At 33.4% G+C, this 27,357-nt stretch overlaps 1 protein-coding gene across 2 annotated transcripts in view; it reads right to left on the minus strand.

Annotated features, from left to right (window-relative positions):
* Nucleotides 1-3,891: 3,891 nt before the first annotated feature.
* LOC129229758 (rab5 GDP/GTP exchange factor-like) overlaps nucleotides 3,892-27,357 on the minus strand; it is a 31,685-nt gene continuing 8,219 nt past the window's right edge. The window contains exons 3-8 of one of the 2 annotated variants that reach the window (XM_054864130.1): nucleotides 26,541-26,680; nucleotides 23,141-23,374; nucleotides 14,046-14,273; nucleotides 6,809-7,065; nucleotides 5,389-5,625; nucleotides 3,892-4,674 (exon numbers count right to left, since the gene is read on the minus strand). In XM_054864130.1, coding sequence (XP_054720105.1) covers nucleotides 3,988-4,674; nucleotides 5,389-5,625; nucleotides 6,809-7,065; nucleotides 14,046-14,273; nucleotides 23,141-23,374; nucleotides 26,541-26,680 — 1,783 coding nt within the window. In that variant the 3' untranslated portion in view covers nucleotides 3,892-3,987. Of the gene's footprint in view, nucleotides 4,675-5,385; nucleotides 5,626-6,808; nucleotides 7,066-14,045; nucleotides 14,274-23,140; nucleotides 23,375-26,540; nucleotides 26,681-27,357 lie in introns of both variants that reach the window. The other variant, XM_054864129.1, reaches the window with a different exon arrangement.

The raw sequence follows: 27,357 nt of genomic DNA on the forward strand, positions 1-27,357 counted from the left end.
CTAGTCTTTAATTAGTACAACCTCTAGTTTGCTAAGTATTATATACCTCTTGTATGACCTTTCGAATTTCAGTCTTGGTGTAGTGTGTTTGTTTTGCGAATTGTGTTTATCTTCGGAAAGAATGTTACCTATAAATTAGATATTATTTGAATGAGTGCTTATATTTTACTTCGAGTCTTCGAAATTGTTAGTTTTTACGGGCCAAACTTTACCTCACGAAAATTATTTATGTCAATTTATTTTATGTTTTGTTATTTTGTTTCCTTGAGGTAATATTATAAATATAGCGTATCTTTTGCTAGTAGTAATATTTAAACAATATTATTTAAGCTGCTTTTTTTTTTTTTTTTTTGTTTATTTTTTAATATAAAAAGTAGAATTATTTATGCATGCATTAAAATAGGCTCTCAGAGCATCTTCAAGAGCAATGAAAAAATCCGAAAGAGCAATAGTGGAATAATGTACAAAAATAATTTAAAAACAAAATTTTTTATTGTTCACAACAATATGCATCAAACTGATTCTGTTGGAGGATTAGGACTGTTCAAACTTAACATTAATTATAATAAAACAAGCAAAATTTCGACCATTGCCTGACTATATTTCTTTTTGCGAACTAAAATACTCCTAATTAAGGAAGGTTTTAAACATAATTATTCTAATTTCTGAGAGGAGGTGATTATTTTAAAAATAGGGAGGGCAATGTCATAAAAATGAAAATTCTGCATGGTAGTCGATTTTTACGATTCTCAATTTATAGTTTTTGCAGATGGCCGAGTTTAGGGCTGGTTAAATTATTTGTTGTTCTGTCTGAAAAACCTCAAATATTTAATATTGATGAATAAAATGAAGCATACTAATTTAATTTTGAAATTAACATTTTTATGTAAATATGAAAAAAAATGCCATAGTTTAAAAAACATGCTATTTCGAAGGTTATTTATTTATTAATTTGTTTTTTGGACAAAGTTAAAACGACTTAAACGTGAAACTGTTTTATACTTTATGCTTAAAAGTTATAAGCGTAAAAATCTAATATTCGGTGTAAACTTCTTTTGCACATATCATGTTAGTGGATTTTTGTTTTTAGATGTTAGACTTTTATTTTTGATGAAAAAGATGCGTATGTGTGTGCGTGTGTGATTTTTAGTTGCGTTAAATGTAAGAATTTTGTTTGAATTAGATTATTACTATAACATGGAATGTGATAAAATAAGAAATGTAAGTTTTATATTTCTTCATTTTAAAACTAATCAAAAATTAACAGTGTTTCTTAATGTTTGATTGACAGGAAATGAATTTTTTGCAGCACTAATTTTTTTCCTTTTCTTTTAACTAAATTTTTTCCTCAAGCTTTGTCACTGTAAATTAATTTTTATTATTCAGTAATTAAAATTAATGCTGCAATTAATGTATCATTCCATATGTGTTGTTTTAATGTATTTGGGTTAATTTTAGTGCCAAACCTGTTCACTGAAAATTTGTTTGTGTTAAAAATTATTTTCAAAGCATTTAAGGAACTGACTAGGTGCCTATGTACAGTATGTAGATAAATATATTATTTCGCCTCCGACCTTTTACTAATATTAAAATCTTAGGAAATTATTATCAACAAAGGAATTAGACATTTTGAAAGAATGGCTGAAATTCTTGTGAAATGTTGATATTTTAATAAGTAAACTGTGTATGTGTTTGAATTAATAAGATGTCTGAACACCATATTTTACCACCACTTGTAAAAAATTATTGGTTGCACTTGGTAACTTTTTGTAAAGATGAACTATTGTTGCTTTATATATAACTTTTCTAAAAGTTACGCTGTTGTATTTACATGATGTGAGCCTTTCAATGGTGGTGGAAATAATGAAAAGTTTTAGGGTCTATAAATGTGCTCTCACACATTTTTCTCTGCTGAGTCTTGAGTTGCGGATATATGCTTCAAATGTTGTGCACTTTTTTATAGATAATAGTGATATGCGAATTATAGAAAATAACAAATTGAACTGTGTACCTACTCCTGTAATGTTCTTAATTAGTGTAAATTTTGTAAAGCAACATGGAAACAAATTTAGGCAAAATTGTTAAATAAATTCTTGAAAAAGTTTTAAAGGTGTGGTGATTTGTGATTGTCTCTCTTTGCATCTTCATTGAAACATCCTCAAACTTGCCTGTTCAAAGGCAATTATTATCTTCCCTCCTATGCTCAAAATTAACTTTCATCTTATTGAGTTTTATTATTTTGAAATGAAAACACTTTGATAGCACTTCACAAATTGGTAAGCTCGGCAGCAAAATTTTTTCTGCAGTCTAGGACACAGACTGAAAAACCCAAAAATAGTCTGCAAAACAAACACGTGTTAGATTAATCATCAAATCTAAATTAGCGCTGGTTAAATGCTTCGAAATATGTTGCTGAACAAAAATGTATGTTATATCCCAGAAAATATGGTATAAATATTTGCTCACTGGAGTTTAAAAAATTTTCGCACCCCAATTAAGAAACAGTCTGCAAACTATCTCAAGAATCTATCATTAAGTTGCGCTGTTTCTGTTTCCAGATTGATTAGTATATTTAGGATTTTGAGTTTTTTGAAGTGAATGCTGCTTATGTTGAAAAGGCTTAAAATCTTTTTCAAGCTAAAAAGCAAATGCAATAGGCTTCAGCAATTCTGAATTAGCATTCTGCTTGCTAAAAAAATAATTATCTTTGAAGCACAAACTTTTCCAAATGTTAATGAATTCTAGAGAACTTTTCCCATACTAAGAAAGCAGATATTTTAATAGGAACTCTTTTCAACTATACTGAAAAAACTTATAACATAATAAAAAAAAACTATTTACAGTTAAACCACATATTGTATGGAATTGGCAAAGGTCCAGTTAAGACGAGTCAATCTGAATGAGAGAGAAGAACAAAAATTTGATGCACACGTTCCACTCATGAGCAAACATACGTCTGCAAATGCCGGTTTCCGTAAAAACTAAACAATACGTCCACTTCAGCCTGTAAACCGGATGTTTGCCTTTCCATACAATTCATGGTCAGACAGTATAAATCTTAAGGCATTTACAGATTAAAGTAAGAAATAACGTCAAAAAGCACAAATTACAGATTACTGCAGACACGTTTTTCGTCATTACAAAGAATGGAATGAATTTTGTCGGATGTCTTTCATCCATAAGTTCATTTCTTTTGCATTGAAAAAGACGTTAATTGTAACGCTGAAACAAGTGTCTGCAGTGATCTGCAATTTGCTTTTTGATTTTGCTCACCTGTCCTGGTGGCATTTTAGGATGCGCAACAAGCATTTTGGGAATCCCTGCTCTACACTATTCTTCATGAAACTGTTTAAAAGATTTTTGTCCTTTTTTTTTAATTCATCACAAAGCACTCAAAACATATCACTACTTCAGTACTGAGTTCAAAACAGTATATGGCTGAGATTGTCATTTGCATATTACTAATTAAAAACTCCGCCTAAAACACAAGTTTCTGTTACAGTACACCTAATATTGGAATAGAATTATAGAGTGTAGGATAAAAGAACTGTCCTATTACAACCAATAATGCTGTGAGGAAGGTTTGAGGTTCAAGCCCCCACCCTCGCCAGAACTCTTGGTTTTTTAACACATATTACAAATCCTGAAGTGATAGCTTAGAGTACAGCTAAGGTCATTTATGACCTCCATACTCAGAAGGGTGTGCAAGTGGTCAATCCTACTCGCAACTATTTGAGGATTTAATTTAAATTTATTTAGGGGGGGGGGGGAGATTAAAAATTTTATTACTTCATATAACTTGAAAAGTATGTGTTTCAATATGAAGTTAATAAAAAGCAATGATTTTCATTTCATAAAATTTTATTCTTTTTTAAAATCATTCATAAATACAGGATTAAAGGATGGCTTGAAGATTCAACATCAATTTCAAACTATTTATTACTTCATTGGTATTGCACACAATAAATAAATTTACAAATTCTGTAACTAAATTCTATCGTTAGTTCCATCAGCACTGACATTTTGTACAACAACAGGCAGTAGTGGAGGAGGAAGGTTTAAATTTTCTTCCAAGAAACTGGCTTCAGGAGAGAGTGGATCAACCAAACCTCTTACGGAAGAGTTCTGAACATTGTCCATGTAGTCGAGAGAATCTACAGGCCTCAATTCATCTGTTCTGGAGGATTCTTCGCTGTCAGGGAATATTTCGGTGGGATACTCGAGGTCCTTTATATTTATTACTGGCTCAAAATTTTCTGTCTGGCTGACATCAGGCTCAGCCTTGCTGTTCTCAGACAACATTTCAGAAAACAGCTTACAATTATTCCCATTGGCTTGTGAAGGTAGAGTTACATGCAACGGTTGCATCATGGTAACATGACTGTCAGGACACAAGACTTTTGATTCAGTCAAGGACATGCTATGAAAGTCTGTAAGTGGATTATCACCGAAGGCGAGTTGTGTGGCTGTGTTAGCTGCACTGTTCTCTTGGGCATCTTTGTCCCCGTTTTCCGGTTTGCTGTCAATGTCCACAAGTATATCATCCGGCGAATCTTCCATCACGACTCTGTTGCGGAGCATTTTCGGTATTAAATTCAAATTTGTACCAGCTGGAATAACATATGGCTTTGGATTTATAATTAATGGTGTTGAAGGCTTTTTCTTTACATCTTCCTAAAAACAAAATTTGACAAATATACATATATGAATTTAAAGATTCCACCAACAAACTTTTAGTTAAATAACAAGGAAAAAATGACATTTCTAAGCATAAAGTGTCTAAATAGCACATTTTGTATCTAGCGACACTGGTGGCACATATCAAAAATTTGAAAACCTATAATAATTATTGATTGAGAATCTTAATTTAATGATTTATCTACAAAAAACTTGTTGAAAATTAGTTGACATAACTGATGTGCGGTGGCATATTAATAATATAATTATTACTGACACATAATTAAGAAAAAGAATGCTACAATTAATTTTGACTACTGACAAACTAACCAGTAAACATAACAGCCTAAATACTTTGCTCGTATTGCAATACATAAGAATAAATCAGTTACAAAGAGTATTGCATAAAACCTTGACTTTCTCCAATGTTATTTATTTGATACATGCCACTATTGTTGCTGAAGAGCAACAATACTAATGTTTGCTACAGAAACTGTAAGAAATGTTTTTCCAAAATGTTTGATGGAAATGTTGTATAGATATTGCAAGTATCCAAAAATAGTTTCAGAATGAAAGAAAAAACCACAACTATTTTGAGGTGCCACCTACTCTTGTGGGGCACAAGAATTAAAAACTTTTAATGGATTTTTAAAGAAATTATTTATCAAAAACTAGTGCTAATAAAGTTATAACTGAAAGATGTATTACCACGGATTGAGCAATTTTATCTTTCAAATCAACCATGCCTACGGTAATATCATCCAACTTTTCTTGTATTTTGTCTAATGTAGAAATTCTCTGGAGCATCATACGTAATGCTTCACTTTCTGTTGCATTTTCCTCATTCAAACCAGCAGGAACTTCGCCCGAAAGATACCGCTCAAATTCTTCGTTGCTCAGATTCAAAGATTCCGAGGTCAGGTCTTCAATAAACTGAACAGCACAGCACTGAAAAATAGAAGGAATTAAATCAGTGAAGTGATTAAAGAAAAAATATACCTTAAAATGAGAAGATTTCAAGACTTATAAACAGGGCTGCAGAGTCGGACTGATTTTGAGATAAAGGAGTCGAATTCAGAAATTTTCTCTTAAAGTCCACTACTCTGACAGCATTTAGAGTCGAACTTATTTTTGCGTAAAGGAGTCGAAGTTGAAGACTCTAAATTCCGCGAGTCGGAGCCAGTCGTTTTCTCTCCAACTCTGAAGCCCTGCTTATAAATACAGCTTTGCACACTAAGGCTTTAACCAATATTAGTACAATTAGTAATAATTTAATATTAACTAAGTAAAGTACTCACAACAGGGCCGTAACTGGAAAATAATTTCGGGGAGGGTTTTAAAACTTTCATATGGAGCTTTGTGCTACTTGTGCTAATGTTCCAAGTCATCGAGTTATCTATTATGAAAGCGTTTTATGCAATTAATTTACATCCGAAAGATATCTGAGTTTTGGAACAATATTCTTCGGAAATTTTTTAATATAAACGAACATTTAAATGTCAAACCAAACTTTTCGGGGGGAGGGGGGTGAACACTAAGAATCCCCCCCCCCCCTGTATATGACCCTGACTCACAATGATCACTAATAACTTTATGGAGGGAACAAATTTTTCAATTATTTAAAGCTAATGATTAAATGAGAGCTGTTTAGCATTCATCAGAAAAAAATAGAATTTAGAGATGTAAATGATGCAGAAAATGCAGCTTATTAAAATGCTTTCCCTTTTTGGAATTAAATCCTTTTTCTCTTTGGCTCTGCCATGATAAATTTTATTTTTACTTGTTCAGTTTCAAGATTATATTTTGTACAGGGTTAGTTTTAAGAAGCAAATAATGCCCTAAGCTCTAAAATGATTAAATGCTCCAAGACATTTTTTTTAAATATGAACTGTGAGAAAAAAAAAATTGGGCAAAAATCAGAGACAGAAAATACATATTTTCTGCATTTTTATAATAGCTTTGAAGGGTTAACAACATGGATAACACAGTTGTGCCCACCTGGAGGGGGGGGGGTATTTTTTTCATTTGGGGGGCTTTTACTTTTGGAGGAATCTTTCGTGATATTTAGGTGGGGGTGCGCCCTTGCTCTTAGGGGGTGGGCACCCCTGCATAACAGCAAAATGGAGCTTACCAGATTGGTGAAATAATAAGCTCCTTCACCACTTCTTAATCTTATAGGAATACTGTAGCTGGTGATGTACTTGATATTGGATTGCAGTCGGGTTGGATTTGCTCTCAGGACTATGTAGACCATTGCCGGCAAGAACTCATCGGCACTGGCAGTGACTCCTTGGCACAGGTTGATTATGTTGAATATATTCCTGCTGCACTTCACAATACAGCTAATCTTTTCTTGAGGAGCGATTTTGGAGTCCATTTCAACAATATCTACAAAGATATATTACATGAAATCAAGTAAAGATAATTTCATTTACAAAGAAATTTGGAAGTTCAAATTAAAAAAAAAAAAATGCATTATGAAAAATTTTCACTCACTGAGAAATTATACATTTTCTTTTCAGATTAGTTTTAAATCCTCATATAAATAATAGCCAATGATAAAGTAACCCACGTGTTTCAACAATGAAACTTGCGCCACAGCATAATAATTTGATAATATGTTTTGGTAATGTTTAACATACAGGGAAATGCTTTATCGTGACAAGGCTGAACTCGATCCGGAGACTTAATTGTTTTACTGGTAAGACTCATTTTAGGAGAATAAAGAAACGTAAAAGTGGTCAACAATGACCACTATCTACTGGAGTTAATGTTTAATCCACTGGAGTTAGGGTTAAATTACCAAATTTAACTTAAACTATCAAAATATCACCAAATAGGCAATCACAGCGTTCAAATGTACATAGAAGCAAATTTCCAACCGTCATACCATGACGGGCGACTTTCTTATTATAAATAACACCAGGTTCATAACAGTAAAAAATTAGTATTTGCCGGAATGAAAGATGGTGGGTCTAACTATAGACAAGGCATTCTGAACTGCTGATCTGATGGACCAGCAGCAATCTGAGAGAAAACTTGACTGATACGACATTTTAGCCTGTCTGTATTAATTTTTTTTGAAGTATTCAATCCTTTATAGTCACAACATTGACCCAAGTGATTGCGACCAGACTTCGGATAAGTGAGAATACTTAAAACTGACTCTCAGGAGGCCCCCAAAACTTAAATTTAAGATTTAAACATGTATTCATTTGCAAAGTAACTATTAAATGTGATGTATTTTTAATTGCACTAGCTTACTACCAGGCATTGCATGGGGGGGGGGGCTTATTAATTCCACATTTCTCATAGAAAATCAAATGGATGAATTTTATCCACATGGATGTAAAAAAGTTTTATCAATCCCATCTTCACTTGTTTAAAAAGATTTGTCTTTTTCTTTTTTTTGAACATGGTGTCCAAAACCTTTTTTATTTGGCTATTGAAATACAAAATGATTTTTTAAAAAATGTAGCCTGCCATAATCCCCCTATACTTGTATTAGTTGTTTTCGGATACTTCAACTATTGTGGCTTTCTGATGCTATTTAAAATGTTATTAAATTCATGGTAATCCTTTTGAGATACCTTGGATAATACTTCCCTTCCCTACTTTGAAAAATGGTCTGTCACTAATAGAGAAATTGTCGCAAAATGCTGAGATACTTTTGGTGACCATAAAATGATGCTAAAATTTTTCTTTCAAAATGTTTCGAAAATAAGTAGTAAGATTTGGCGATTGTTTGAAATTGTGTAACAAGACAACTTAATGGAAATTTTGTGTGCTGTATAAAGATTTCTGGAATTTAGTTGGCAGCTTAATTTAGATATTAGCAAAAGTTTTAAATGTTCTTTTAATGGTGATGTTTGGTCATGAAAGCCGAGACACAATATTACGTAGTCTTTGGCTCCAAAAATGTTGAGAAAATTGCCAAGGGCTTCAGCCGTTGAAATCTTTTTACGAAAAAGTTTGGTGTGATTCCTGGTCGAGCGTATAATAAGTAAGTGTCTAATCATTGCAAATAAATAAAATAGCCATTAAATTGCATCAAAGTTCAATTAAAAAAATTATTTGAAGAAATTTAAAGTTACATTGCCTTAAAGTCCCAAATCCATTTATTATTTGCCAATATCATTAAGCGACTACGTTACCGTTAGTCTGACACAGATTATACACTTACATTACTATAACTGTAAATAATAAGTTTGTTAAATAGGTGTCATACAAAATTATAACACACAATGTAAACTTAATAAGACAAATAAAACAAACTTTAATCATTATTGTGCTAGTAATAAACCTGATTTTTATTTTGAAGCATATGTTTGCAGTTAAGAAAATAAGCTTTACTAATATTATTAAGAGAGAGGGCGGATTTTTGTGTGTTTATATCTTTGAGGTAATCTCCGGAACCAATCCACCTATTTGAAAAAATCTTTCACTACATGAAAGGTGCTTTCTTGCTGAGTAACATAGGCTATAATTCTAGAAAATCCGATAAATAGTTCTTTTTTTATTCAAATTTAGGCCCAAATTTCACGTAAATTGCCTATTATTGGCTATTAAAGGAGTGAAAAATTACTTGCACATATTAATATTATATATGGTTATAAAGGGTAGAATTTTCTGCGTTCTAAACAATTTATTTCAATGCTCTAACTTAATTACGGCGGGAGTAATTTGCGTTTTTATCTCGAACTTTTTTAGGCTCAGCTGAAATTTAGGCATTACTTTCTTCATTAAATCTATCAATAAAAAGTGAAGGAATTGTCCCACAGTTTTCTTTTTGACAGCATTGGAAAAAGCGAGATTTTTTACTCCAGATCTCTCTTGAGCGATGGTCGAAAAAATTAGCTTCTATCTTCAAAGGAAAAAAAGTTACAAGCGTTTTTAAATCAATTTTGAAATATGTCATTTTGATTCAGGTTGTCAATCATTTTATTTTCGCGTTTCCATGGTTATGCTTTTTGAATCCGTTGTTTATTTCTTAAACTTATTTTATTTCATGTTTCCATAATTATACTTTTAAAATCCATCTTTTGCATTTTAATTTCTTAAAAGTATTTTAATATCTGTCATCATTGTTTGGAAGGGTAATTTTGCATGGTGTTTTTTTTCTTCTTTTATTTAAGTTATTCTTTTTTTATTTATTGTTTTATGTCACTCGACACAATTTTTGTTCTTAAGGCAGACCGGGCAAAGCCGGGCAACGCAGCTCTTAATATATAAAGATTTAAAATCTACTGTTAATGTGATTTCATACTTTTTTGCTTGTTTGGCGAAACATTTATTATTGCCAAAGAAAAAACACCCGCTTCACTCGCAAAAGGGCTGGGTTCCGGTAGCGTAGTTGCTTGGCGCGTTAGGCGCTGAGCAGTTCAGTCTAGGATTATTGTTTTACGGCAACTGTTAATGAAATTTATTGTTTTGGCGATTTGTTTTGAAATAAAAGAAGCTTTTGATTTCTTTTTATCCGGGTGAAATGTACGACATTTTCTTCTTTTTTTTCTGACGATGATTTTTGAATGTTCCACGGGATGTTTTTTTTTTTTTTGTTAGACGGATGGATTATGATAGCATGGTTGCTGCGCAAGTTTGGCAATAAACAATAGAGTTGCGGAATCATTTTTACATTTGAAAAATATTATTTGATGTCTTTTTTTGTTTATTTGGTGAAATATTTTAAATTGCAGTAAAAACCGCTTCACTTGTTAAATAGAGTTTTAAAGCAACTGTAAATCTAATTTAATGATTGGACGAAAAGTTTTAAATTCCAAGGAAACTTAAATAGTTTTTTTTTTTTGAAAAGGTGTGTATGCATTTTATACAAAGAAAAACGATCATTTCACATCAGAGGGGGAGGGGGCATCAATTTTTTTTATTCAACGGACTTCCATTAAATTTTTAGCACGGACATCGCTGTGCGGGTTTTGCTAGTTCCTCAATAAAACTATTTTATTTACAGATTGGCTTTGAATTTACTATCTCCTCTAAAGGGAATTGTGCAAATTGTTTCTCTTTCCTTAACATCCCCTTACATTACCTTTAAAGTAAAAACATATTGTTTAACTACCAAAAAATGAAGTTCAAGAAAAACAGATTTCTTAAACAAGGTTCTGGTTAAAAGAGTTTTGGATAATTAAGACTACTTACTAAAATGTCCATGCAGTTAGACAGTAAGTTGCAGTTGGTAGTTTGCATCATCAAGACTACTTACTAAAATGTCCATGCAGTTAGACAGTAAGTTACAGTTAGTAGTTTGGATGATCAATAGTACTTACTAAAATGTCCATGCAGTCAGACAGTAAGTTGCAGTTAGTAGTTTGAACTACTAACTATTAGGGCTCGACCGATGGCATTTTTTGGCCGATGGGCCGAATCCGATTGTTGGCCGATTATTCAAAGATGGCCGATGGCCGATGGCCGATGGCCGATGCCGTTGGCCGATGGCAAAAAAAAAAAAAAAAATCAAACAGAAATAAATTGATAAAATTGTCAGAGATTTAAAGGATGATTGATTCATTTCACTTTACTTCCTTTCTACGAATAAGGAATTGCAATCGCAAAAAATAAAAAAAAAAATCAGATTTTCACCTAACTTTTTATTTTACGATCACCCAATTTAAACTTCACAAGTTTTTTCGGCACATCTGTACATGCGTATGTACCTAAGAACATGTAGATGACCGAAATATCCATTTTGAACGCTTCCTCAGTTAATTATCGCAAATTCTCTTGTGATGTCTTCATGCGCGTAAACTTACGTCACTCAAAAACGTTATGAAATAGTAAGTTGAAAACTCATACGTACGTAGTATGATCTAAAGGTTACAGGACAAGTTGTATAAAACTTTATCCCGAATAGTTCACATTACCGAAGCAAATCTATCTACAAAATAGTCAACTTGAACGACTATGCACTTCTGCCAATGTTCGTATAGCTTTTAGAAGCGCTCCTGGAAGACATTTTCGCAACCTCCTGTAAGGCCTCTTGCGCTGCTGCTTTAACTTCATCGTAGGGAAGAAGGCGACTTTCATGCTGAGGATGCACTGTTCGATTGGTCAATACTCTGATATGACAAACAAATAACATAACGTTTCGTCGGACTTAGCTCCGTGTGACTTTTACCTGTTCCCAGCAAAAAAACATTTGCATGGACGATGCTTTCCCCCGTCAGGAGAAGATAAAGCTGCATCATAGAAGGTAGCGAAAAATGGCTTTCAGAAGTGTTTCCAAAAGTTATATCAACACTGGCAGAAGTACATAGTCCCTCAAGGTAAACTTTTGAAGGTGGATGTGCTTCTGTAATGTGAACTATTCTGGGTAAGGTTTTATACAGCTTGTCCCGAACTTTTGGATCGTACTACGTACAATCTATATAGGGTGTAGTTATGCTTCTCCTTTTTTGACTGCTGTACAATGAAAGATAAAGAACAACAGCCAAAAAAAGAAAAAGAAAAAGAAAGAAAGAAAGAAAAAAGGAAGAAAAACAAAAAGACTGTTTAATAAACAATTGATTTTTTTTTTAAATTGAACATATAACTAAGATTTCAGTAATATTGTAATGATGTATGGATTTAAGTTCACTAAACATAGTTAAAAAACATTAAATTATGTTGTTAAATCATTCAAAAAAAATTAAGAATAAAACTATGAAACCGTCAACAAATTACGCAATTAAATTGGAAAGATTGCACGTAGACATTTTTTAGTCATCAAATTAAAGAAAAAAAAGATAACAGATAAATTACAATACTAAATCATAAAAGAAATATTTTTTCTTATTTAAAATTTATGAATAGAAAATTTTGCATTTTTCAAAAAACTAAAACAGTGACATAAATTTTGCTGGAAAAAAAATTGCCATGAAAAGAGCGAGGTTCTTAAAACGCAGCTATAAACAAAATCAATATTTACACAAAGTTAATAACTGAATACATATGACTACTTGATCTGATGTTTTGCATACATAATATTGAACAATTAGATTGTTTAATCTTTTATGAAGCTTTACAAACAAGTTCAAATTAAATTGTTCAGTTTAACAGTAATTTTCTGAAATTTAAAAAATTGCATAATAGAAAATCCTTGAAACTTTTCTATAAAAAACGAAAATAACTTATTCATTGATTTTATATAAATACATAAAAATAGTTACTTACAACAGAAAAAAAAAATCGATCGCTATTAATGATACAAAAAAGATGGCGCATTATGAAATGGAGGGGGGGGGGGGGGTATCACCCTCTGATTTTGCAGTAACTCACACTTCGGCCCCAACCTCGGCCTAATATTTGTAGTACAGAGCCGCTAAAACCAACACCTCGGAAGAGTTTCTGAATCTATTTCAGCACTTCCGAAGAAAAAATTCAAAAGTCCCTTCGATTTCCGAATTGTGTCACCATTCAAAACGTCTTTCTTTAATCTATTTCTTAAATTAATGCTCTAAATTCTTTCTAAACAATAGATAAAGTTTGAAAAAAAAATCTCTAATTTTATGAATGGTGTTAGTTTTAAACAACTCAGGAGTATAACTAGAGTTTAATTTCAGAAATTGAGGGAGTGGGAGGAGGGGCACACAAGTGTTCTCGGAAATTCAAAATAGTCGTAAAAAATAGAGTTCAAAATAATCATAAACATTGAGCAAAAAAACCCTTCCGAAACTTGCACCCGAGTTTGTATTGACTTGCAGTGGCGGATTTAAAATACAGAGTGTTTTAAAATGAATAGCGGGGTTTTGCCATCTCATATTTGTTTCCATAGTCTCCAATTCGGCAATATATCACCTAATGACCGTCAGTCTGAGACGCTATCTTAGTTTTGCATTGAAATAAGTAATTAATAGTCACAAAAAATGAGTAAACAGGCTTTTCAGAACACCCGATCGAAAGCAAAAAGGGAAGTGCCCAACTGGAACGTACGCACACCCCACACGCGAAAACTTATCCTTCTACAGTTTACCATTTTGGAGTTATGACTTATGAGAGATACATACGTACATCCAGCAGCAAGAAACAACGCAATAATTAATTTGTTTGGTACCTGAATGCAGTATTAAAAACTCTTTCAGGGGTGACTCAAATAAAAATTCATACTGAAATTTAGTAAACAATTTTATATGAAAACAACCTTTACTTTGTATTAAAAGGTAAAACATCAAAGGTCGTTTTTTTTTTCAAAAACATCGGCCAATTCCATCGGCTTTTCGAAGTTTTTAAGGCCGATGGGCCGATGTTTCTTGCAATTTAGCATCGGCCGCCGATGCCGATGGCTAAATTGTTGAACCATCGGCGCCGATGCATCGGTCGAGTCCTAGTAACTATCATGTTCATGCAGTTGGACAGCATTTCAATATCCTACTTACCATTGATAGCATCATCGACCAAGGCTCTAACCCCGGGCAGGCTCTCGTTGATCTCCATGCCGAGCCTCTGAGGGGTGATCCAGTTCAAAGCTCGAATTCGATTTTGCAGAGCCAGATCTTTCTCTTCATTCTCGGAGGTTATCAGATGGTAAACTGTTGTGTGCATGTGTATCATCAGCTTCTCTTCAATTTTGTCGATCAAAACGTCCACTTGCTCACTATTCAAATCTGAAAAAGCAAGGGATTGTGAATATTTATTTGCTCAACACACAAAGTGAACTATCTGTTGTTTAGTTTTATGAAAAACTAGCCGTACCCGCTAGGGGTGCGATGTCGATGTTTTACTTTCGATATTTTAGGAACATCAATGTTTTTGGTCCGATATTTTTTCAATTTTTTTTTTTTGAAAATTATAATAAAATTTCTCACAGAGAAGCAACATCGATTGAAAACATGCAAAATAGGCTCAGATATATAATGAATCCACATTTTTTGGAAAATAACATAGAAAAAAATCAAAGAAAGTAAATCGGCTGCTGTCGATGTTTAGATTAACTAGAATTTCCCAAAACCATTTCCGCTTCAATGGAGTAAGGAATGCATTCAAAACGAGCATAGGGATTTTGTTCAATGGTATTATAAACATAAACGGCGCTGCGGCAGGAAAGCTTCCTCCTGTCTGATTTGTTTATTTTTTTCTGTTGACTTGCGCAATGTGGTGTTGTACGTAATTGGTTAGAGAATCCTAGTGCAGACATAAAGTTCTTAAGGTTTTTAGTCGTTTTATTTAGTGTCGTGAAGTAAAGTGCTTCTTTTTACTGTGGAAATTATGCTGTGAAATAAGAATTTACTTGAAGTGAGGAAACCTTTCTGGAGTTCGACTATGCCGCCTAAAAGTCTTATTTGGAAATCTTTCTCGAAAACCTCTTCTGCAATAGCTAAATGTAATATTTGCCTGAAATCCCTGAAATCATCTGGAAACACTACAAACTTGATTGGACACCTGTGTTCAAAGCATGGAGATATTCATGAAAAACATTTTCAGTCCTCAGAGAAGCCTAAAGCAAAAGACAAATCGCAGAATCCAGACTTTCAACCCATTCCATGTTCTTCAATTACTGTAACCCTATCAGAAGAGCTGCGTCAACTTGAACCTGTTAATTTGAATGCTGCAATAATGAATAAAGATGCTTTAGTTCCAAAATTCCATCAAAAAACTTTGAGAGAAAGTTTTTCTAATTTAAATTCTTTTAAAGAGATGGTGGTGATTTGCATAGCAAAGTGTCACAATCTATATTATACATGATTTGTAGGGATTCCCAGCCTATCTCAATAGTTGAAGATGAGGGTTTTAAGCATTTGTTAAAAGTAACTGTGCCGTTGTATACAGTTCCATCACGGAGAACAATTGATTCGTTGATCGATCGAAAATATGAAACGGTTGCCCATATTGTGAAAGAGAGACTGGAAAATGTGTGTCTCACTACTGACATTTGGACTGAAACGTGCCAAACGAGAAGCTTTCTTGGTGTAACAGTACATTTTATTGAAAATTGGGAGCTTGAACCTGTCATCCTAGGTGTTTATGAATTGCATGAAAGTCACACTGCCCAAAATCTGGCTGATCACCTAGTGAACACAGGCTCTGAATGGGGTATAAAAGAAGAAAAAGTTACTGCTGTTGTAACTGATGGAGGGGAGAATATTTTAGGTGCAGTGGAAAAAGCATATGGGAAACAAAAGCATGGTAACTGTTTTGCTCATTTACTGAATTTAATGGCTTAAAAATCGTATGAGTTGTTGCCAGATGTAGTTTCAATCCTTGGTAAAGTTAAAAGCATTGTCAGATGGTTCAAACACAGCGTGGTAGGTAGCGATAAACTTAAGAAGAACACTAAATACACTTTAATTCAATGCGTATCAACTAGATGGAATTCTACCTATTACATGGTAGAAAGATTTCTTAAGTTAAGACAGGATGTGGCGAGCATCGTAAATTTCAGTAAATCAGCCCCACCAATGCCTTCAGCTTCAGACGTGGAGTTTTTGATGGAGTTCATCTCACTGTACAAAAGCATAGAATTTGCTACAAAACAAGCATCTGGAGAAACATTCCTAACATCAAGTTGTGTTATACCAATCGTTAAGCTGATGGAAAAGAAAATCAAGGGCGTGGTTTGCACTTCAGAGCTTGCTGAGCAGTTGAAATTCAATATTTTGAAACAATTTCCAATAAGATTTGGTAACCTCGAAAATAATCGTTTCTTTGCTATGTCATCATTGCTCGATCTGCGTTTCAAAAATCTGAACAGTGAAATTAAGGAAGAGATTGAATCGTCGGAATCTGATGACAGACACGTGTCTCCAGCTCCAATTTGCTAGCCAGGTAATTAATTTTACTTATGGAATTGTTCAAAAAATTCATTTATTTATACACATTTTATAAGATCAAATTTTCTGCGTAGAGGATGATTTTTGGGAAGACCACCACAAAATGGTAGAAGAAAATTGGAGTGTGAGGAAGAGGTCAAAGCTGTTGGAAGAACTCGACACAGGCAGACTGGTGCCGGAACTTGTAGTCTATTTCAAGGCTCCAGTTCTCAGTCTAAAGGAAAATCCTGTACACTACTACGGCAAAAATTATAACTATAAAAACTCAGAACTAGTAAAAGTTGCATTAAAGTATTTGACAGTGATGGCAACTTCCGTCCCTTCGGAAGGAGTTTTTTCTCTGACTGGTGGGATAGTCAGCAAAAAGAGAAATGCGCTTCTGGGAGACAAAGTGAACAAACTTCTTTTTCTCCAAACTGTCAGCACCAAATGTTGGGGGTTATAATACTTATCGGCTTTCCCCAACAGTTCGTCTCTCTTTTACTTATGTGGAAAATCTCCATAAAAATCGTCAAATATACCTGTGCGCAAGAGGGCGCTTTTCGATATGCAAATTTCCCACCTGTCGGTTCAATTTAGTTAGCTGTCTTTCTGTTAATGGATCGTGGATTCGTGGCATTCGATAGTTCGATTTTTGTTGATCTTGGTCGTCTCGTGGCAGTTCGCATTGCAAGGGCAATTTGGAAGCCCTTTCGTATGTGGAATCCAAATAAAGTTAAGTTATGATTTTAGATAGTTGCCTTAGCATTTTCTTTAACTTACGATTTGTGTTTAATTATGTAACACTAACAGTACAACACATTTTTTTCTCTTAAAAAATAGTTGTTAGAATTAATTCTGTATTTATAGTATAATTTGCACAACTCTGTCTCATGATTATTTTTGAGAATATAATATGACGGTAAGCGCTATGATACATTTTTTCTTAGATTCATTTTTGATGTAGATTTAATTTTAGTTTTATTCAGTTCGAAAATATTTTCTTAGCACTATACTAGTTTGTATTAATCGTTGGATGTCTTACTATCAATTTTTGAATCATTATAGTATCAAGATGTTGTAAAATTATTCTTATTAAGTTGTATACATGACTTGAGAGAGGTTCTGTATTGTCAATATATCCTTCGGCTGCTTAGAAATTTCTGAAATAATAGCTATAATTTAACGAATTGACGCAATGCCAAAAGAATTTACTGATCTACTAAGAAACATTTGTTTGAGATAATCATATATGTAAATCTGTAGTGTAGTACATTCAAAAATGTATGTTATATATTGATAAAAAGATCGATGTTTTATAACATTGATGTTTGAAAACATCGATGTTTTTTGGTTGATGTATCAATACCATCGATGTTTTAATTTCTAACATTGATGTTTTGAAACATCAATGTTTTGCCATCGATGTTGCACCACTAGTACCCGCACGGCTTTGCCCGTAGTAGAAAATTAAAAAGTCATTTGGTTCACTTGTATATTTACAGTTAACGTCTGCTATGTGTTTAAGTTTTTTTTTTCAAAGTTAAGTTTTTTCTAACTAGTTAATTTCAAAAGTTAAAAGGAATTTGCTTTCAAAACAGAAATAATCTTCAATTTTTGATTTTATTCCCAAGCTTAATCATTTAGAATCATTTGACTTGCTTGGGGTAAGCCTTGCAGTTTGGTTTTCATTTAGCGATTCCTGTAGCTCTCGAATGCTCGTGGAAACTTTAAACAAACTTCATCTGAAAATTTCAAGCTTTTGAATGACCTAAAACTTAAAAATGTGTATTCCTCCCTCATTCAAATTAATGAGAAAAATGGGCTTAAAATTGGAATAAAAAATAACAAAATGGAATTTACAAAAAAAAAAAAAAAAAAAAAAACAGTTCAAGGTGCACACCCCCATGCTGCCAGCTAATTTTGTGCCAAATTTCATGAAAATCGGCCCAACGGTCTAGGTGCTATACACATCACAGAGATCCAGACATCCAGACAGAGATCCAGCTTTATTATTAGTAAAGCTAGTATCAGTAAAGGCTTTTACACAAATAGTACAGCAGAAATTTTGCCAACATCAAACAAAGTTCAATCACAAAAAAGATGATACATTAGTCATGAATTTGACAATAAGGTAGAACCGTTTTAACCTAGACCCTAGACGTGTTTTCCACATGAGCTGTAGCATAACCACCCTATTATGAAACTTATCTTTTACCAAACATTAATGAATGACAGTAGTACAATACAGCACAGTACTAATAAAGCTTACTCAAGTGGAGAGTTTTAATAAATTGCATTTAAGTAAAAATAAGCACAAAATTGTAACCCGAACGGAGTGGAACTGAGACTGAAGGATGGGACGCATAGATTTTCCTGGAACGTTAAGAGCTTGTAGCATAGAAGATATCATACCATGTCAAAAAAGGTGGTTGTAAGGGACTATGCAGATTTTGAAAATGAAAGAAAATCAAGTTTTTAAATATTATTTTTAATACTAGAAAGATGAAAACTGCTTCTACATTGTAACGAAGCAATTGCCTGTTTGGTGATATTTTGATAGTGGAAATTTTAATCCTAACTCTAGTAGATAGCGTTCACTGTTGACCACTTTTTTGTTTCTTGATTCCCCTGAAATGACAGTCTCACCAGTACTGGTCACTCTCAACAGTTAAGTAACCCGATCCAGTTCTGCCTTGTCACAATAAAACCTTTCCCTGCACGTCAAACATTACCAAAACATATTATCAAATTATCATGCTGTGGAGTGAGTTTCATTGTTGATAACGTCAGGACTGTGACTGAATCAATTGTAGGAGGACATACAGTATAATACAAGAGTAGTTTGATACAAGAGTAGAATTTGAAGTTTTTTGCTCTGATTGCTGTGGGTTTCTATTGAAATTGAAGAAAAAGCGTTTTTATTTTGCGACAGTTATAAGCACGAAAAAGCGACGTTGAAGTGGAAACATTACGGATTTCTTCATAAAATATTCAAAATCAGACGGAACTGTACCTCCCAATGAAAATTCTGTTGAAAAAAAAGAAAAAAGTGAAACAGAAGTGAGAGACACGGAAGAATGAAATGCCGATAGAAAGTTCGACTGAAAGAGATCAAATTGATGTAGAAACTACTACATCAAATCTACTGCACGAGAGAGATCCCGCTAATGGCCCTCAAAATGCAAAAGAAAATATCACCTTGGGACCTTACCAGCCAGAACTTTCTTCCTTTCAAACTGATCCAAAGAGCCATAAGTTCAGAAAAGTATGGTACAGTTTATATTCATGGCTCGAATACAGCCCTTCTGCTAACAAATCGTTTTGTTTCCCTTGCAGAGCCTTTTCTAATGCTAAAAAATGATATGCTGAACCAACCTTCATTCTTCATGGCTTTTATAAATGGTCTAAAGCAACCACAAAATTTAAAATTCACGATGCAAGCTCATCTCATAAAACGGCAGTATGCTATGCATTGAATATTATTGATACTCTGTCTTCAGGTTCTGTTTCTGCCAAACTTGACAAACAGTATTCTAGAGAAGTTGAAAAAAATCGCCTCTATTTGAAAAAAGTGTGAATCCATAACTTTTTGTGCTCGTCGAGGAATTCGTTTGAGGGGACACGGCGAAAAAATATCCTCAAATAAAAGGGGAAATTTTTTAGAGTTGATGGAACTCAGAGCTAAGGATTGTCCTCAGGGGCGGGTCCAGAAATTTTTGTTAAGGGGGTCAGGTTTCAATGGCCAGCATTAAACCTGTTATGTGAGAAAATATTAGTGAAGCACGGTTTGCCCATTCTCATTTGCTACGAAGCACGACTCCCCCCTCCCCCTAAATTTTGCCATGTATCATATTCCCTCTTTTCATCAAAGGTCAAGTTTTCTTAGGCAGACAGGTTAGTAACATTACCGCAAGTGAATATATGTGTTCTTTTGACAATGAACAAAAAATTTGAAATTGCAAAAGCTCTACAGACAAATCTAGTCAATCCTTTGATTTATGATGCCTTGCAGAACCAAGGCCTTACAGAACCAAGCAAATAAAAGGTTAAAATTGACTGCATGAACTATCTTTTTAAATCTAAAAAAATGAGGTTTAATAATAACCTTAATAAAATTATTGTAACAGGGGGGGGGGGGCTCAGCTGACCCTTTGACCCCTCCCTAAATCTGCCCTTGATTGTCCTCTGATCGAAAGACCATTTCAAAACAAAGAAAAATCATTCACTTACGTGCATAAAGAACATTAAAACATTATCCCCAATTTATGTAAAACACAAATTACTGATAAGATACGAAAGGAGATCGAAAAAGCTCGCTATTTCTCCAAAATAGTTGATGAAACTCAGGACATTTCTAAACATGAACAAGTGGCGATAGTTTTTCGATACGTTGATGATAACTTTGAAATTCATGAATCATTTGCCAGCCTTTACAGAACAGAAAAAACTGATGGAGAAGCATTGTTTGTTTTAATTAAAGAAATAATTTCCTCATATGGGCTAACAATTTCAGATTTGCCTGCTCTGTGTTATGACAGAGCATCTAATATGAGAGGTTTGTACAGTGGTGTAGCTACCCAAATTTTACAAGAAAATTCCTTGGCCTCTAATATCCATTGCTATGCTCATATCTTAAATTTGTGTCTAGTTAGAGCTTGTTCATCGATTCCTTCTGCTAGAAACGCATTTTAATAACTCAATGCATTATATTCTTTTATAGAATCTTATTAAAAGACATGCAATTTTTGAAAAAATTCGCACTTCAACAAATAATTTTTCTGGAGGCTCTACTGTTTTGCAATCACTCAGTGACACAAGATGGTCTTCGAGAGTTAAAGCCATCAAAGCTCTTCTTGATAATTTTGAAGCAGTAATTTCAACCCTAGAAGAATTATTGGAAAACGACTCTTCAAATGGTGGAAAAGCTGACGTCCTTTTGACATGTTTGACTTCTTTCGAGTTTTTTTTCACTTTGTTTGTATTGCGAAACGTCTTTGAACAATGCAATACTCTATGGAAACTTCTTCAGTCTTCTATTCTTAATTTTCAGGTTGTGAAAGCTTTAGCTAAATCGACAATTGAAACTGTTAATAGTTTTTGCAGTGATGCATATTTTAAGAATGGAGCTTTGTGACAGAACTCTGCAAAAAAAATTCTTATTCCGGGCCGATTTTAAAAAGGTGCAAAAAAATTCCTAATAAACTTGAAGAAGGTGAACAAAATCCACATAATGATGTAAAATCATATCATCAAATCGATGTTTTGTATAGAATTATAGATTCAGTTTTGAATGAAATCGAAAGAAGATTTCATGAAAATAGTTTATCTGTGCTGTTGGTCTTAAGTTCTTGAAACAGATATTGAGAAAGAAAAATGAAATGTTTCAGTTATAAGTAAAGTTTATTACATGAGAGAAGAAAAATTGCTTTGTGAATTGCGTTTGTATTATTTAATGATGAAAAATGAAGATCAGCTGGATTTCAAAAGTAGACTTGATTATTTTAAAGAGAAAAGGCTGAAAAAATGTGTTCTCAAACATAGCTTTATTGCTTCAATTGATTTTAACCATTCCAATCAGCTCAGCCAGCTGTGAAAGATCTTTTTAGTCTCTCAGGAGGTTGAAGAGTTAGTTATCTTGGAAGCACAATGGGATAAGAAAGGCTTTGATCTCTAGCTGTACTTGCAATAGCACAAGATACTATTCTGGACATTGATGAAATAGTAATTAAATTCTCTCTATTGCCTGGCTCCAAAAATCGCAGACTAAAACTTCAGTAACGGGCAAAACATGTAGCAATATTTTTATGACAACCTATAAAATAGATTTGAACTTCTGTCACAAAATGTAATTCGTTTTAATCACATTGTTTTTTAAATATTAAATCCATTTTATGATCGCTTTGTTTTCCTTTTATGCATGTCATTTTATACAAAGGTAATTCATGTTTAAAAAAACTCGCCCCCCCCCCCCACCCAAATGAAATGTTGTCAATGAGTAGTGTAAAGCTAAGAATCAGTAACTAGTGTTGATCTAAGAATCAGTTATGATCTAAGAATCAGCTCTAAAGCTATAAGGCCTTAATCAAAAAATCTGGTTGCAACTATAGGTGTAGATCTAAAACTCAGTATGTGGTGTAGATTTAAAGCAGTTAGTAGCGTAGATCTAAAAATCAAGTTTCAACTAATCGGGTTCTAGCGACCTTGGAAGGTTTGACCTCACTGGAAGAGAGATGAAAGAAACAAATAGAAATACCTAGAAGTAGATTTTGCACTTGTCAAGTTAAAATGAAAGCATTTTGCTGCAATCTGTTAATCATCAGTATTTTTCCCCCTTTCTTTGAGAGTGTGAAAGACTGCGGATAATATGCACTTGGGCTAAGCCATTTTTTTTAAGCATAAAAGTTGTCAAGGGCTTTTTTCCTGAATTCTGATAAGAGTAGACGAAATATCTGCCTTTATTGCTTAAATTTTAATCTATATTTTAGCATAGTTTAAAATTCTGTACTCTCCTTCACCCCTTTTTAAATTGAGAAATAGTCTAATTTAAGCATAAATCAGTAAGTATTCATAACTTGAGCACATTACATTCCCCTTTTGTTTTGAAAACACTCACATATGTCAACTATTGCACTTCTCACTACCAGTTATTACTACACACAGCTCATAAAATACTTAAATATTAAAAATTTCTGATATTTCACCGTTCAATTTCTTATATTTACCTTGGTAAGCAGGATGGGTCTCCAGTCTGTTAGACATAAAATTGTAAAAATCTTGCATCACTTCAGACTGCTCATCAATGGACTTGTCATAGAACTTGCTCATGATGTCCAGCTGGGTTTGAATCTGCTTAAAGACATCCTTCGCAACGGAATCTTTCAGCTGTAAATCTTTACTCAGTTGGTGTATTTCAGCGATCGTAAAGATGTCTTTGGATGGCGACTGAGTGGAACTTTCTGCAATAAATAGAAGAAAATTAAAGTTTAAAATATTTTATATCAATGAGCCCATATATATGACCTCACAGAAGAACTTTTTACCATGTTCTGGAATAATCCTCAGTTGATCTAAAATGTTCTAAGTGTCATATGTACATGGGCGTAGCCAGAGAGGGACAGGGAGGGGCAACAGCTCCTCTCTAGAAGAGAACGTCAGATTCTCAATCTCTTTCAAAATGTCACCAAAGATAACTTAAAATTGCAATTTTAGGACTTCAGTTTCGAAACATTTCCGAGGGAGAGTCACATAACCACTTTTTCTGCCCTCATCTGATCAAATATAGCTTTTCTTTTTTATTTGTCAGAGGAGAGGAGGGCTATAATTTCAAGTAATTTCTGAGATCCGTACTAGGAGGGCTGGCAACTAGAAACCACTATCTCAATGAGCATATGTTTGCCCGTCCCTAACGGGAATCCTAGCTATGGCCAGGCATATGCACATATAGAGGTTTGATAAACACATAAAATCCACGAATACCGACAGCCTAGTTATCGCATCCAGAGACAGCAGTTTCGTCCTTGTTATGAACTTTCAGTCTGGAATAGTGAATAACCAAGCAGGAGGAAGATATCAGCTCATTGCTCAGAGTGCCACCAAACTGGTAGCTAAAGTAAATTAAGCTTACCAGCGAGAGTCTGCAGCCATGGTGTGGTTCACCTCGTAAATTGAAGGGAAAGCTAACAACGATAGCTATTACTTGAGAGTGATTTGGATAATTTGTTCTCCCCCCCTGCCCAGAAAACTAATAAAAGAGTTAGGGAATGATATTTTCTGGTGTCTACATTAAATTTTCCAGAAAGATACAAATATTTATTTATTTCTCTCACTTTTTTTCAAATCTTACTTTATTTAAGGGTAAATAAAGTAGTTCAGAAAAGTGACTCATATGTCAAACATAGTATGCCAAATTAAAAAACATAAAGTCTTGAACTGCAAAGTGATACATTTTAGTATTATTGTTCAAGAAACAAAAGTTTTTGAAAAATAGCCCAAACTACTCACAGAAAAGAAACAAAAATTTTTAATTGTACGATAGAACCTCATTTTACGTGGGGGTTACGTTCCACGGAAATGCTGCATAAATTGAAACCTAATACTAGTGTTAAAATAGGGGTTTGGTTCCGTAGATAAAAAAAACTACTTCATTCTATTGATGACTAATTGTATAATAAGTTTTAATGTGTACGTATATCGATACATATGCCCAGCATGCATAAAGAAAACACAAATTAATTTAGTGTTTAAGAAAAGGAGCTGGCTACAATAGTCTTTTGGCAGTTAAGAATTTTTCTCTGTAGTTTTTTGCAGAGAATTAACACATCCATGATCACTTGCGTCATTTCCATGATAGAATCCTTCTTAACTAACAAATCAGAAAGATCATTTCTAGTGTCTAGGAATGGCTCAAATTTTTCAATGTGAACATTTTTGGCTGTGTCATCGATGTCGGTAACCTCGTTGGTTTTTTCATCCTTTGTCACGCCTAAAAGTTCTTCTTCCAGTGAGTTCTGAACTGTGTGAGTTTGATAACTTTACTTCTGGAAAGAGCTCGGGAACCAATCGCATAAAATGTCTCCAGTGGCCCAAGCTCAATTATTAGCACGCCAAAATGCAATTGATTAAGCGTAATCAGCAATCTTTAGGAGTTTTGATTTTGAAAGAGGGGAAAATTTTATTTGTTTGGACTGCCGCATCCGCGTAAAACCGATACTAGTGTTAAAATAGTGGTATGGTTCCGTAGATAACAAAATACTTCATGCTAGTGATGACTAATTGTATAATAAGTTTAATGTGCACTTATATCGACTTTTATGCACAACATGCATTAAGAAAACATAAATTAATTTCTTGTTGTTTATAAAGAAGAGCTGGCTATGATAATCTTTTGGCAGTCATTAAGAATTTTCCTGTTTAATTCTTTGCAGAGCATTAACGCATCCCCTTGCGCCATTTCCATGATAGAATCCTCCTTCACTAACAAATCAGAAAGATCACTGTCTAGGAATGGCTCAAAATTTTCAATGTGAACGTTTTTGGTTGTGCGCCATCGATGTCGGTATCCTCGTTGGTTTTTGCAACCTTTGTCGCTCCTAAAAGCTCATCTTCCATTGAGTTCTGAACTGTGTGAGTTTAATAACTTCGGTTCCAGAGCTCTTTCCAGAAGTAATCGCATAAAATGTCTCCAGTAGCACAAGATTGATTATTAGCACATCAAAATTCAGTTGATTACGTGTAATCTGCAATCTTTAGGTGTTTGCATTTTGAACGAGGGGAAAATTTTATTTGTTTGCATTGCCGCATCTGCATAAAACTGAAACTCATCCGCGTAAAATACTGTAACGGATCCGGCGCGACTTCCAACTTTCTTGAAAGGAAGACACAGTTCTTGATTAAAAACACTGAGAATTTATTTACACTATGTACAGGAAAGATCGTCAACAACTGCTAAATTAATCATCAGCAATTAAGCAAATATCACACAACACCGTAAACTCAACGGTTACACACATATTTACTTCCAAATACGAAAAACAACACAGCGAAATGCCTCCGAATAAACAGAGCTAATACACTCTCAGTACAAATTCTCAATCGAAACTGAACTCTTTATCATGCATAACGCTTTTTATACACACCGAAAGAGAACTCTCAAATATTCTACAAGATTCCAAATGCTTCTCGAAAATAGTAGACCGTTATTTTATTTCTTCTTTTTATTCATTCACGAATCTTATCAATGAAAAATAGGGGGAACCATATACTTACACCGAATGTATAGGGGCTGTATATTCATTACGGGAAACTATTTACAGGTTACGTTACTACAATAATTACTATTTACAGAATTTGTAACAATAAAATAAAGGTGTCAAATCTTAAACCATGTATAATCGAAACTGCGTAAAACGAGGGTCTACTGTACTTAATTTCCTGGGAAATTATTCCATCAATATTTATTAAATAAAACTCATAAAAAATCAACCAAACATCCAAGGAGGGGAAAAAACCATAATGCAAAATCAAACGCAAAACACCTGAAATTTACTTTTTAGAGCAGTATTTTTCACCTGAGATAAATGTATTAAGGACAAATCTCAATATACAACAGCAAAGTGTTCATACCTTTTGATGTGTGTCCCCTTTTAATAATGCTTTTGATAGTTTTACTTCTTTTCTCTGAATGCTGCTTCTTCTTCTCCTCAAATTTTGAGAAGCCAAGACTAATTGAGCTTTCGTGAGCATCACTGTAACTTCTCACAACCCTATAAGTATAGAGAAGGAAGACATAAACATTTAAAATATACATATAAATTTAAATCAATGTATCATGACCAGCGTTCGAAAATATCATGATATTTCCAAAAATATCAAAAATATCGGATATTTTGATAGATATCGGATATTTGGATCCGATATTTTCAATAAGCACAAACTAAAGTATTCAAAATAGTAACTATGCATCCTCAAATCACTCTTTATTTTCTTATATTATAATTACAATATGTAGATTTAAAATTAAGGTTTCTTTTAATATTTACATCTAATAATTCATTTTACATTTCTATCAATTTTGATGGAGTTAATTTAACATTAGCTCTTTCACTCATTTTTTTTTGTGTTAGCTACTTCTACACAGTTATATGATTCAGAAATAAAAAATACATATTGGTCGGTGCAGAGTCATAAGACATTTTCTTTTTCTCTGACCAATATTTAATATTTAATTACAGGAACTTTTAATATGAATTAAAACTGCTACATTACTTATAATTTTATGAATGTAAAGTAAAAAAGGAACATTATATTAGTTTGTAATATTCAATGATGTAATAATACAGCATTAAAATATAGTACATAAGTTTTTGATTATTTTTAACAATAAACGAACAATATTACTATGATTAATGTAATTTTAACATTGAAAATACTGCAGCTGAAA

This window comes from Uloborus diversus, chromosome 9 (genome assembly GCF_026930045.1).
Source record: "Uloborus diversus isolate 005 chromosome 9, Udiv.v.3.1, whole genome shotgun sequence".
NCBI lineage: Eukaryota > Metazoa > Arthropoda > Arachnida > Araneae > Uloboridae > Uloborus > Uloborus diversus.